Source organism: Bos mutus, chromosome 19, assembly GCF_027580195.1.
Source record: "Bos mutus isolate GX-2022 chromosome 19, NWIPB_WYAK_1.1, whole genome shotgun sequence".
Taxonomy (NCBI): Eukaryota; Metazoa; Chordata; class Mammalia; order Artiodactyla; family Bovidae; genus Bos; species Bos mutus.
The window spans coordinates 51,295,207-51,309,504 of NC_091635.1; the positions used below are offsets into that span (position 1 = coordinate 51,295,207).

Here is a 14,298-nt window from a genome sequence, read left to right on the forward strand (position 1 = left end):
TCTGAAAAACACTTAGGAGGCTTCATTTCATTCCTAGAACCGGACCCGTGTGTTTCTACAGTTTCACACCTTAGATGAGACTTCCCAGGCACTTCTTAAGAGTTTATACGGAACCCAGTCATCTCCTCTAGGGTGTTGAATATGTGCTGGGTAGACAGCCAAATCCGAACACACTTTTTTTCCCCTGTGTGCTGTTTTTTTTTTTTTTTTTTTTGGCCACGCCTGGCAGCTTGCAGGTTTCTTAATAATAGTTCCCCAGCCAGGGATGAAACCCAGGCCCTGGCTATGAAAGCTCCGAGTCCTAACCACTGGCACGCGTGCATCCTCGCTCAGTCCTGTCCAGTTCTTCATGACCCCAGGGACTGTAGCCCACCAGGCTCCTTTGTCCATGGGATTTTCCCGACAAGAATACTAGAGCAGGTTGCTGTTTCCTCCTCCAGGGGATATTCCCAACCCAGGGGTCTAACTCATGCCTCTTGCATCTCCTGCATTGACAGGTGGACTCTACCATTGAGTCACCTGGGAAGCTCCCCTAACCACTGGACCACCAGGGAATTCCCCTCCTATTGCCTTTTATTGTCACTGTCTTGAATAGACAGAGCTTGAAATAAATTTTGATAGTTTGCTAACTTTTGGAGTAAACATTGAAGCAAAGATAAGACTTTTAAGAGAGTTTTCCATGTTCAGATGTTCATGAGCTACAAAAGAGCTATTATTTGATTCTGAATTATTCAGTTGCCTGAGATTTTTATTTCGTATTTTCTGTTTCTTTCACCAGAGCCTACCTTCATCAGTACACAAAATTTGGAATTGAAGAAGAGGATTTTTTGGACAGTTTCACGTTGTTAGAACAGGTTATTGCTAGTTACTGCAACCTCTGATTTTGAACCAAGAGGAAAAATTACCTTAAGTCAATTTTGGACTAAAATACTTGCAGTACTGCTTTCTCTGTAAGGTTTTAAAATTCCAGTCTGCTGATGCTAAAGTCGAATGCTGGTTCCTTCTTTATGCTATAGCATCAGAGGAGGAAAACCTTTCATGTTTTCAATGAAAACATCTACTTGGTATTTTCCTTTGTAAGAAAAAAAAATTGGTGCTTCTTTAAAGAATTTTGGGAACACTTGGCTGAGATGTTACAACTTTGAAACTATCAGAAAGGAAACTTCCCTCTTTATTCCAAAAAGCATTCAGTAAATATGAGCTAAACTTTCATAGCACAATTTTAAGTTAAGAAATTACAATTCTGTATTTAAATATATTCATCTTTGAAGTGAATGTTTTGGACCACAAGAGGGAGCTGTTGTCAAATGCTATGATGTGAACATCTCTTTTTGAGTATGTTATTCTATAACAGGGTAAGATTTTCCAGTTTAAGCAGCTATTTAAAAATAAATGTCAGGATTTTGTAAATGTATATCGTGCTTAAGTGCAAAAAGTAAATAAGCAAGTGTTTACTTTGTTTGCTTTTCTTAAATTGGGCATCAGAAAATTGTTTTTCTTTTACATCTTAGAATTTCAGAGTAGGAATTGATTTTGCTCAAATAGTGTTTTTAAATTACTGATAAGTATTTAGCTGGTGTGGAAGAAGGTAATTATAAGGTAATATACTTCAAGGTCTATTCTTTTCAATAAAAGGGGTGAGAGCTTTCACCAAACTGTCACTAGGTTGATACAATTATCACCAAGGAAATACTAATATATTACTATTGCTAATTGCTCAGTTGTGTCCAACTCTTTGAGACCCCACAGACTGTGGCCCTCCAGGCTCCTCTGTCCATGGGATTCCCCAAGCAAGAATACTGGAGTGGGTTGCTATTTCCTTCTCCAGGGGATTTTCCCAACCCAGGGATCAAACCCGGGTTTCCTGATTGCAGGCAGATTCTTAACCATCTGAGCTACAAGGAAATACTGTGCTAGGTGAACTTGACACCTATAGATGTTGGTCTCATTTAGGACAAAACACATTTGGAAATTGGCAGCTGAGTTTGAGGGGAATGGCGTATTTCAATAAAACGCATCACGTGCAGTGTGTTAACAGATGTAAAATGGGAAACAAATAGACCACTTGCCCTTTCTGCCAGGGCTACCAGTGGTGCCTTATTTTTATGTGGAAAAATGACAGTTCGCAGATTCACTGGTTTCTTCCTTCTCTTTCCATATGGAAATGATTACCTTTTTGCTGTTTTTCTTATCAACTGTTGCTATGATTTAAAATACTGAACCATATCTTATTTCTAAGGAATGTAAAAAGTGGTCTCTTCATCTGCTACAAGGCACACCCACTGCTGTATTTTGTTAACCGAGAGTACTTAAAAATAATTAGATCATAATTTTTACAAGATAAAGTTAAAAGTAATAATTTAGCATTGCAGAGATCCCAAACACTGAAACAGTTTCCCAAAGCAAACCAGCCTTAATGAAGCTCTGTAACTGAATTACCTCACTAGGGGTAAGCTGGTTCTGAGGAACTTTGCCAACTTAAGCTTAAAGAAAGCCATACGTTGAAATCATTTTATATTTGAGAAAAGAATGCGTAAAGTACCAGTGGGAACAAATGTATTTCTAATTTGCCAACTCATGGAATCAATGGCAGGTGACTATTCGAAGTAAACTCCAATCAGAGCCCTGGGTTCACTCATTTATGTGCTGCTGCTGCTGCTGCTGAGTCGCTTCAGTCGTGTCCGACTCTGTGTGACCCCATAGACGGCAGCCCACCAGGCTCCCCCGTCCTGGATTCTCCAGGCAAGAACACTGGAGTGGGTTGCCATTTCCTTTTCCAATGCAGGAAAGTGAAAAGTGAAAGTGAAATCGCTCAGTCGTGTCCGACTCTAGCGACCCCATGGACTGCAGCCCACCAGGCTCCTCCATCCATGGGATTTTCCAGGCAAGAATACTGGAGTGCGGTGCCATTGCCTTCTCCGATTCATTTATGTGAGTTGAACCTTTTTTATGTACATTATTTTTTAATGTACAACTGCATTATTTGTTAGATGTGGTACCTAGATATGTGTGAAATTGTTTTAAATGTTTACATGAAAAATTTTTTTTATCTAGTTTGAATAATGTAAAGTTTTTGCTATTAGAGTTGTGATAACTTAAAAATGGAACACCAAAGAGTTGATGTCAGAGCTTCAAAATAAGGGCTGGTATTAGAAAGGCCTGGAGCAAACCACTCCAGGATTCTTGCCTGGCGAATCCCGTGAACACAGGAGCCTGGAGGGCCACAGTCCATGGCGTCGCAAGAGAATCAGACACCGCTTAGTGACTAAACACCAACAAAATGACCAACCAGCTACGACGATAGACTCATAATTTCCTGGGCAGAGACATCCAAAAGCTTCAAATACGTAATTTCTTTTTTTAAGAAGTATTTATTCATTCATTTGGCTGAACTGGATCTTAGCTCTGCTGCTCGGGATCTTCAGTCTTTGTTGTGGCTTGCAGAATTTTAGTCGAGGCATGCGGGATCTAGTTCCCTGACCAGGAATAGAACCTGGGCCCCCTGCACTGGGGAGTGACGAGTTTCAGCCACGGGACCACCAGGGAAGTCCCTGAACATGTAATTTCTTAGATTACTGAGTAACTGATACGCCGTGTGTCACTCAGGCTTACCCCAGAGCCAAGATGCACCCCTGCAGGCAGTGAGTACAGTGGGAAGCCAAGCCTACTTCTTAGTCAAGCCTTTTCACTCTCCTCCGTTTGTGCTTTTCTTAAGAACTCTTTGAGCAGTAGAACCTGTTTCTTCCCATTAATTCTCTTGCTTCCAGCTTTGAGGATTCCCCCACAACCCCTCACCAATATTACTCGGTCAACCAGCAACACCTTTCTCTCTCTTTAACCTGTCCCTCAGCACTCAGGAAGGGGGCCCACAGATCACTCTTAGTCCATTCATTCATCCAACCAGTATCCATTCAGTGCCAGGCACTGAAGAAATGTTAAGGATAAGTGGACCAATACCATGAAGTCTAAATGAAGAATCTTACAAGGCAGTTAAGTTTCTTTCCATATCTGGAGCTACAATTCTAGCTTCCCAATTATTGCTTGGTATTTTGCCCAGGGCTTCCCAGGTGGCTCAGTGGTAAAGAATCCACCAGTGCAGGACATATAGGAGACACAGGTTTGATCCCTGGGTCGGGAAGATCCCCTGGAGGAGAAAACGGCAACCCACTCCAGTATTTTTGCCTGGGGAATCCCTGGTGGGCTACAGTCCACGGGGTCACAAAGAGTCAGACATGACCAAGCAACTGAGAACACAGCACACAAACATCTTTCCCATGTCCGTGTTCAGTTTTTTTTTTTTTTAAACAGGGAAGATGTGGTACAGGTAAAGAAGAGTGAACTGGGACCTCTAGTCTAGACTTTTAGTTTGTCTGGAACGTCTCCTCACTGGCGCTGTACTCTGCTCTGCAGTGGACATACCAGTGATTCTTCTCCTGACCACCATGTTTATCACACTTGCATTCCTGTCCAAATTTTGTCTTAAAACATGCTCCATATGTTCCCATCCTGCTGTTCTCTCCCCATGAGCCCAGGGTTTGGCAGCGAACCCTTTCTTGTGCTTCCCCCTACCTTCCAAATATGGCTTTGTCCACCAACTTGTCATTTTTGGCAAATTATAACAGTTATTTAAGAGATATTTGCTCATCTATATCAATCACATTGTTTCCTATGGGTTTTAGGAATGTGAGCATAAAAAATCTGGCTTTATATTTTTAACTAGATAACTTCTTATTCCTATACTCTGAAATGTCTCAGATGATGCAATGTCAGCCTTATTAGTAAATGAAATCCCATTTCCCACTAGCAGGAATGTTAAGAAAAACAATGTAAATATTTTAAGTTTCTAGAGAACACAGTGTCAGGTCAGTGTTGGAGAAGATATGGATTCAAGGGAGAAGAGGGGAAAGATAGAAAAGCCTCATCATTTAGGCGCTAGGGAGCAAGTGAAGCAAAAAAGAGATGAAAAGGAAGGTCAGAGAACTGACGATGATGATCTGATGACCCCAAAGAACTGCAGTTCACAAGTATTAAAAAAAAAAAGATTCAATGGTTTTGAGTTATGGATTTTACCTAATGATAAAAAAAAAAATCTAAGAATAACTTACACAGATAGCATAGGGGGTTCCCTGACGGCCCAGCAGTTAGGACTCTGCACCTTTACAGGCCAAGGGTCTGGGGATTAAGGACCTGGAAGCCGCAGTGGTGCAGCCAAAAGAAAAAAAGAACAGTATAAAAAGAAACAACAAGCCGAACTACATGTCACTTAGCAAGTAATTCTGTCTTACTTGAATTTATTTCCTTTGCCAGTGATGGAGCCAGTACAATGGACTCTTTCATGGTTTCTCTTGTCCTATTTGGATTTAATTATTTACATGGTAAGTATGCAAAAACTCAAAAGGTTTTCACACGATCTTTTTGTCCAACATTTGGTGCCCAATAAGGTAGCCATTAGACACATGTGGTTAGTAAGTATAAAATACATACTGAATTTTGAAGATAATATTAATAAAATCATGTAAAGGATTAATATTAAACTATGGAAATGATATTTTGGACACAATAGGTTAAGTAAATTATCCAAATGGGTGTAATACCTGTTTCTTTTTATATTTTATTCTTTTCATATTTTAAAGTACAGGTACTAAAATCTTAAAAATTAGATATATGGCTTGCATAATATTTCTGCTGGACAGGGCTATTCTAGACATTTCAGGAGCAAAATCCTGGGAATTGTAGACCTTGGAGTTGAACAAAGCTTGTCCTTACTAGGTGAGAGTTCATGGGAACAGATAGAGAAACATGACAGGAGGCAGAAAGGTGGGAATTTCCTTTCCTAAAAAAGAGGCCTTTGCTTAAGCTCGGCTCATGTGACCAGTATGAAAGAGGCAGGATATGAGCTTAATTCAACAAACATCCATTGAACACCTGGAAGGAAAGACTGTGCAAAGATGGGGAAATTTTAAAAATGAGGTAACCCTGCCTCCTGCCCTTACGGAGTTCACCATTTGGTGGATTTCTTGCTACACAGCCTGTGCCTGGCTCATGTAGATACTCTCTGTTTACTGAACAGATTAATACAAATGTCTAACAAACTCTGGAAGAGATGTAAAGCCGCAAAACTACAGACACACAATAAAACCCATTAGAGGTCCTATATTAGCAACAGATCTCACAGCTATTAGATGCAACCAAGGACCTGGAAATAGAATTGAAAATATTTGGTTTCTGAAGTCATCTTATATGAGTAGAAGCCACTTCAGGCAATATAAATTCAAACACCATATTAAAAGAGTGAAGAACTGCCTTGGCTTGCAAGTCCTGGTCTGAAATCTAAATTCCATCCCTGAACTCCTGTATGTGCATGCTCACTTCAGTCATGTCCAACTCTCTGCAACCCTATGGACTGTAGCTCACACAGGCTCACCTGTCCATGGGATTCTACAGGCAAGAATGCCATGCCCTCCTCTGGGGGATCTTCCCAACCCAGGGATTGAACCCAGGTCTCCCGTATTGCAGGTGAATTGTTTACCATCTGAGCCACCAGGAAAGCCCAAGAATACTGAGGTGGGTGGCCTATCCATTCTCCAGGGGATCCTCCCAAGCCCGGAATCGAACCGGGGTCTCCTGCGTTGGCAAGTGGATTCTTAATCACTGGACCACCAGGGAAGTCTCCCTTGCATGTTTGTTTTTTTTTTTTTAACAAAGTTATAAAAATCCAACATAAACATAAAATAACTCAAATTATTTTTAAAAGGATATGAAAACCTGGAGATAGTCTGAAGAAGAGAGGAATAAGTCAGACTAATCAGAAGGCAGCAACAAGGGGTGGAAGTAGCAATGGGTCTGGTCATCCTGAACTATCACAGAAATAGGGTGCAGGAATGACAGAACGCCCCAGGCTGAGTCAGGGGCAGAGGAGGAAGGGAGAAATGAAAGACTTGGGGTTCTACTGTCTCACCATGTTCTAACGAACACTGCCCACTGGACGGGAGGCTAGTAAATATATCAAAGTCTGGGAGCAGCCTGAAAAAAAAGCTGTATAAAGTTGGAAATCATTTATGTATGAAAGAATCTTTTATCTCCTCCTTGCAGAGACCAGGGATGTCTTTTATGTCCAGACGATGTTTGAAGAAGAAAATGCAGAACATCTGCACATTTCTTTGATCTTACATTTTTCTACAAGCCCTATTTTGCAGCTTCCTTTGTCTTCTAAAATTGTGCAAAGCACTTGCACACCCATACTTTTACCAGATAGGTATTTCATTTCATCTGATTCCCTCCAAAAGCCAGGAATGGTCACACCCCAATTCTCCCAGGCTTCAAAAACTGTGCACCCTCCTGAGGGGGGGGGGCGGGAATACTCAAGTTCTGTGCCCCTCTTCTCTACCCAAGGATTATGACACAAGCAAATCTCTCCTGAACTCTGGTGCTCCCGGTGAGTGGTATGACTGTGGTCATATGTCATTGATTCTGAACTCCTACCCAAGCCAACTTCAATAAGCATAACTCATTTACTGAAACGTGTAAACAACCCCGGCACTGAAGCAGCCAAATGGAAAGCTGCCTTTACCACACGCTCTAGAAGGTGTAATAAGGCCATGATTCTGACTTTTTGGCTTGGCAGAGGTGGCTGGGAGGATGCCCTCCCGCTTACTTGGGAATACTAACGGCATCTGGGTTCTAGGTGGCTGCCGCTGCTGTCTAGGCGAGCACTGTTGGAATCTTGGACTCTGGTGGAAATATACAGGAAATCACATTGCCAAACTTTTCTCCTTATAAAGACAGACGATCTCTCCAGGAATTACCATCCTCCCTGATCTAGGAGGGAGGAGCCACTGGGAAGCCAGCAGGATACAACTGTGGGGAGGAATTTTAAAGCAGTTTCCTGTGGCTCCAAGGTCCAGTCACAGGGCCATTCTTTCACAACGGTGCCGCATACCATGGGGAGGCTTCGATGATCACCTACAGCAAAGTATAGAGGACATGCCACCCTACACCCACAGTCCCCAGCATTTTGGCCCCAGGGACCAGTGCTCATGGAAGACAATTTTTCTGCAGATTGATGGGGTAGGATTGGGGGGTGGGGATAGTTTGGGGATGATTCAAGTGCATTTACATTTATTGTACACTTTATTTCTATTACATCAGCTCCTCCTCAGATCATCAGGCATCAGATCCCAGAAGTTGGGGACCCCTATTCTAGAGAATTCTCTGAAAAAGTCAAGTTTATTTTCTGACAGGGAGTGGTCTGTGGATGGCACATTCACTAGGAATTGGGGAGTTGGGAAAACTGTATATATTCCTATACAAGGTCCTACTATTCTATTGGTCTCTTCCCTTCATATATATTCGAAACAGAACAATGACTCTCTCCCTCCAACTTGATCCTCCTCCTATTAATATATTCCTGGCTCAGTGATCGATGATTATTGCTGTCTGCTCAGGGTTCCCTGGTTCCTTCTTCATTTACTCCATCTTTTACTTCCTCCTTACCTGGATTCTACTTAGGTAGCATCTCCTGCCTGCTTTGGATCTCTGCTAATGCTTCACCCACTGCAATATCCATTCAGCAAACACTCAGTATGACCCCACCCTCTGCTTGGCTCTGAGCATACAAAGGAGAACACAACAGTGTCTGCCCTTCTGGTGCTTAGGGTCGAGTTGGAGGAGACAGTGAAGATGAGGAAACAGACAAACTATTGGGTTGGCCAGAAGGTTCCCTCGGGTTTTTTGTACAGTATTATGGGCAAACCCAGACTTCCCTGGTGGTCTGGTGGTTGGGGACCTGCCTGCCAGTGCAGGAGGCACAGGTTCAATCCCTGACCAGGAAAGATTCCACGTGCCACGGGGCAACCAAGTGCATGAGCTGTGAGGACTGAGCCCGTGCTCTCAACAAAAGAAGCCACCGCAGTGTGAAGCCCGAGCACAGCAACTGGCGAGTAGCCCCCGCTCACAGCACCTAGACCAAGACCACACCCAGCAACGAAGAGCCAGCACGGCCAAAGTAACAGCTTTTAAAAACAACGGATCAAATAGTACATTGAAAAAATATGGAAAAACCCAAACGAACTTTTGGGCCAAGTCAACAGATGAGTATTTTATGTACGTACTTTAAAGGAAACAAAACGAAGCTAGGCAGAGAATAGCAGAAGTTGAAGGCTTCTTGGTCTTGGGTCTTGTTTATTCTACCCGCCCTCAACACAACCCCCTCTCTGGTGCTTCCTGGTGTTTCTCACAGGGCTTTCCCCTCACCCCACCTCACCCCACCCCTACTTGGAAATTCAAATGCCACACACATCATGATGAAACCTTTTCTGATCCTTCCTGCTCAGCAATTCTCTTCCTCTTCCCAGTTTTTTTTTCTCATGGCCTCCATCTTACTCTACATTTGTAGTTACCTGCATATTTGCATAACCCCCAAGAAGACTGTAAGCTCTTGAAGGGAGATCCCTTTTCAACACTTTGTGTCCTCCCTGCTGTGTCTTAAACCAGTAGAGATTAGAAAAGTGAATAATAAAAAAAAATTCCCCCTCAATGTGGTTAAAACTACAACTGGCCCTGTTTCTTAGGGTTGTTATGAAGATCAAATAAAACTCAAGAGGTGACAGTGCTCTGAAAAAGAAAAAAGGTGTGTACCTTTGTACAGACTGCTTTGCAATCATAGTCACAGCAAACATCATTCTGGAAACCTGCCCACACAGGATGGCTAAGAGTGGAGCTGGTACAGGGACACGCAAAGCAAAGGCTGGTCATCTGGTTAAATACCAAACGCTTTGGGGCTATCGCCTTGATTTTCTGCTATCTCGGTTTTCCCATCACCTACCTTGTGATCACAAGATGAAACAAGTAAGCAGACACTTGGACTTTTGCACTGGACTTTTCCATGGAAAAGAGCCAGCCAGAACACCTAGGTTTAATTCTTGCTCTACTTCCTTGCTTCCTCCAGCAAATCACTGAACTTCTCTGCCTTCATTTCCTCATGGGGCTGTTGGAAGGATTTAATGATTAGATACAATAATGTAAAACAACACTGAAAACCCTGCCTGGTGCGAAGCAAGCAAGCAATCGTTATCAAAGTTACCATAAATCCACTGTGCTTCCCGGTACAGGGCACGTCAGAGGAGGTCCCTGGGAGCCAATCTTGATTGCTGGTGATGTGGGGCTGTTTACAAGGAACACACTCTGGAGGGGACATGGGAGTGGAAGGGAGGTTGGTGCAAAGGGCCGAATGGAGAAGAGGCATCTGAAGAGTCTCAGGAGTGTGGCCAAACCACGTGAGGTTCGGTAGAGAAATTTGGCAGCTCTAAGAGGCTTAGGACCGTCTTTCAAGTGAAAGCGATTCTCAAGACACTCGGAAGCGCCCTCAGAAACGAAGGGCAGAAAAAAGCCTTCCCTTGTTATTTTTGGCTTTCATTTTTTTAAGTTGTAAAAGGAGGTCGAGGACAACAGGGTTCTCTGGTGATATGGAGCATAGGTTGTCAGCACTTCCTGCTGGGAGAAGTGAACCCGAGCTGTTCTTTGCTGCCTGGTGAGGAGCCAGAGGAAGACAAGAGTAATCTGAACAGGCATTCCCCACCTTTGGGGAAAGGCGGAACCCATCCCTTTTTGCAAATCCCAAACTGCCTCAGTCCACAAAAACAATTTTTCCCTCCGTCAGAAACAGACCGGGACACAATTAAGCAATGCTGTCGGGCTGGGTCAGTCACAAGTGAGTGGCCTGGAGGAAAAAGCTGCTCATGCTGTTCCCTAAAGGGGGATAAATGGCAACAAAGGGAAATGACGTTTGGAATTAGGTGGGGTGGGGGGGAGAGAAAAGTGGCCGGCAGAGGCCTCCTTGAATAAACAAGGCTTTTCCCCAAAGGGCTCTGGGTGGAAGGCCATCAAAGCAAGCTGTCCGCACTCCTCCCTGGAAACTCAGAAGAAGGCTGCGACTGTTAGCTTAGATAGGTGGCCCAGGGGTCCCTCTCAGCCAAGGATACCCAGAAAAAGCCAGAGCCTTCCCCTCAAGAATTCAGGAATGCAGTTTCCAACCCAAACAGATACTAACACTGTAGAAACAGTGCTGGAGTGTGTCCAAGCCTTCCCTTTATGTCCTTTGAGTCATTTGGAAATGGTTAACAAACGGGTTGAACACCTGGGCTGATTACCCCAGAAGGGGATTTCCAAACAGACCGTGTGCTGTAAAATCATCTCTTCCCTTCCCCAAGCAATTCAGCTCCACTTAGTCTCTGAGGTGTGCCCTGAAAGATGCCAAATTTTCTAACTCTGATTTGAGGCTTTACTGAGTTACAGCAGCAACTGCTGCTGACACAAAGGAGCAAGGCGCCAAGTAACTCTGTGCTTTTTAAAAAGGTTTAAATTAAAAAGAACAGATGTCCGATGTTTCAAAAAGCCACACATTTGTGGATTTGGCTGACAAAGCCTCTAAGTTGCGTTTCATTTCTGTTCCAAGACTCAGCCAGCCACTTAGAACTGACTCACTCTCTCTGGGCCACAGTTTGGGCCGGCATCCCAACTACAGAGTCTAATATCTCAGATCTCAAATGAATCCAGGGTGTATGGGGAGAGCGGGTACCATGTAAAACAACTTTTTCTTTTTTTTTTTAGTAGCATCAACACCCACACAGCAAACCGTGGAAGGCTAGTAGGTCAAAGAGAATGAGTGAACAGTTGGCAACTGCCTGTCCCAGAGCCGCACAGCTCTAAAGGCAATGAGTAAGCAGCTGTCCAGAACAGGTTTTTGTTATAATCCGTCTTGTGAGTTCTGGTTCAGTATGCAAATACATGTAGGTTATTTGCTGCAATTCAAGCCCTCATTCTCAAGGCAAAGACATTACCTCAAGTGACCTCTTGGCCTTGCTGGAAAGGGAGGGGCCGGGAACCTCAGCCGCTGACTACGAGACACAAAAGACTCCATTGCTTTCAGAATTTTAAAGAACATCATGTGCTTTCTTTTCTTGTTGTCTTTGAGAATAAAGGAACAAAACACTTCACAGGCGGGAGTTCTGTGTAGCATTTCATTTACTATGTTTTGGGACTACCAGAGAAGCTTTTGATCACGCCAGTTAGAGGTGGAATGTTACTTGGCTTTCAAAAATGGCCACTAAAACTCCTGCTTAGGTTGTCTTAACCTTTTTATTTATCAATAAATAACTATTTATCAATAGAATAAACCAATCTGTGTTTTCATTTTTTCTACTTTTTGGTTGTGTCGTGCGTCCTGTGGGATCTTAGTTCCCAACCAGGGATTGGACCCACACCTCCTGCAGTGGGAGCATGGAGTCTCAGCCGCCGGACTGCCAGTGAAGGCCCCCCTGTGTGTTTTTCTAATAGGAATGGGACTTTCAGTCTATTGGGGAAGACCTGGTGGGCCACCAAATCAGCTTTTCCTTTTACTGTTTAGAACCTCTTGACACTTAGCAAATCTCACTGGATATTATAGACGGAGTGTTACCAATAAAGGTATTAAAAGCTGACCATTCCCTTTTTCTTCATCTACCTTCTAGACTTTTTAGCATTAACTATATAACAAATTAGAAAATGTCAACATTTAAAGCTGGTAAGGTTAGACCCTGGTGGCTTAGATGGTAAAGAATGTGCCGGCAATGCAGACCTGGGTTCAATCCCTGGGTCAGGAAGATCCCCTGGAGAAGGAAATGGCAACCCACTCCAGTATTCCTGCTTGGGGAATTCCATGGATAGTGCAGCCTGGCATGCTACAGTCCACAGGTTCGCAAAAAGTCAGACTCGACTAAGTGACACTTCTTTTTCCAAGGTTAGACAAGAATTTTCAGTTATTCATAGTAAATTTTGTGTATCTGTGCTTTGTACCTTAATTAGACTAGCTGCCCTCCCCACTTTTTTGATAGGTTAAGAAGCAGATTTACTTAGAGATGCACATCACAGACAACGCAGTCTCAAAAGGCGAGAGCCGCCATGGGAGAAACACACTCCAAGCCAAAGAGTGGGCCATCCCAGAAGGCAAGAGGCCTGGAGGCCTATTTCCAGATTTGAGAAGGTTTTGGTACTACTAATCAAGTCATTAGTTCATTAATTTCTGCTTTTCTCTATTCATTTGTATATTGGATTTAGTTAATAAGTTCTTTAGAGCATATTTACTCCCAAACAAGGGAACATATGCAGACAGCATTTAAAATCCTATTTTTCAAGTGAGCAAATGCAATGTTGTAAAATTCTCACATGTAGCAAATACTGTCTTTGATGAATTAAAAAACTGCTAACATACTAACATTAACAGCTTCTTTACATTTTATCTGATGTCATCCTTAGGACAACCTGGCTATATATAATCTCTCTTTTTATAGATGAAATCAAGGCTGAGTTAAAAACTTTCTCCAGGTCACAATATGTTAGGGCCAAAAATCTAAACCACTGTTAACAGACTAAGCGCATGGAGGCAAATGGGTTTCAAAACATATGGAAAGGCTTTCTGATGCTAAGAAGATTGGGGTCTCATGAGTTCTTCACATATGGGTCAGTCAAAAGAGAGTTCACCCGTTTTTAAGAGGGCAGTTAGTTGTTTTATTTAGCTTCTTGCCTAATTTGTACTGACTGGATCGCTTTGAGTGCCAAGCCTCAAGTTGCCCTCCTAAAGCTGCAGACAGCACAGAGCACACTGGGAACACAGGCTGAGCTGGTTTGCAAGGAGCGCACGTTACTCTATATACCTAATGAACTAGTGTAGTTCAGAGGTATCACTTCCAGCCTTGTCTCTCTCTGGATTTGGAGAACAGATACAGAGGCCATTATCCAAATGAAAATAAAATTCTCTCCTCTAAGCTCTACACTCTGGGTTAGATTATACAGAGAATACAGAAAACACTGCACACTCCTGCACGGCGCTGTCTGAAGGGAGGTGCTCCCCAGTACTCGTGTATACACCTTAATGTGTTGCCTTGTACTGTCATTGCTTAACATTCTCGGAGTTGAGACACATAAGATGCTGCAGATATTTAAGGCACAGAAGAGACTTAAACAAAACAGAGATGGAATCAAAAGAATTCCCAGGCCCCCCCTTTTTTTATGTGCAGGAACATTAAACCATCTATTTACAAATTTTCTGGTCTCCAATCAGCTGGAATTAACTGGGGGTGTCTTTGGGATCTTGTTGTCTGTGTCTGCTTTGGTGGATTAAAGAATGGAACCAACCAACTGCAGGAACAGAAGGGTAGCACATGGCTCCAGCTGGGATTCAGCGGGGTCACCTGAGCATGCAGTGGAGGGAAGGAGGAGAGCTGCTCTTCATTCGTTTTCAGAGCAAATTCATTTGAAAGAATG

The 14,298-nt window shown here is 43.1% G+C and overlaps 1 protein-coding gene across 6 annotated transcripts in view; it reads left to right on the forward strand.

Annotated features, from left to right (window-relative positions):
• Positions 1-7,678, forward strand: part of TUBD1 (tubulin delta 1) — a 30,229-nt gene extending 22,551 nt beyond the window's left edge. For 5 of the 6 annotated variants that reach the window (XM_070390573.1, XM_005892292.3, XM_070390571.1 and 2 more), the window contains one exon: positions 779-927. In XM_070390573.1, coding sequence (XP_070246674.1) covers positions 779-881 — 103 coding nt within the window. In that variant the 3' untranslated portion in view covers positions 882-927. Of the gene's footprint in view, positions 1-778; positions 928-5,307 lie in introns of those variants that run through there. The other variant, XM_070390575.1, reaches the window with a different exon arrangement.
• Positions 7,679-14,298: the final 6,620 nt, after the last annotated feature.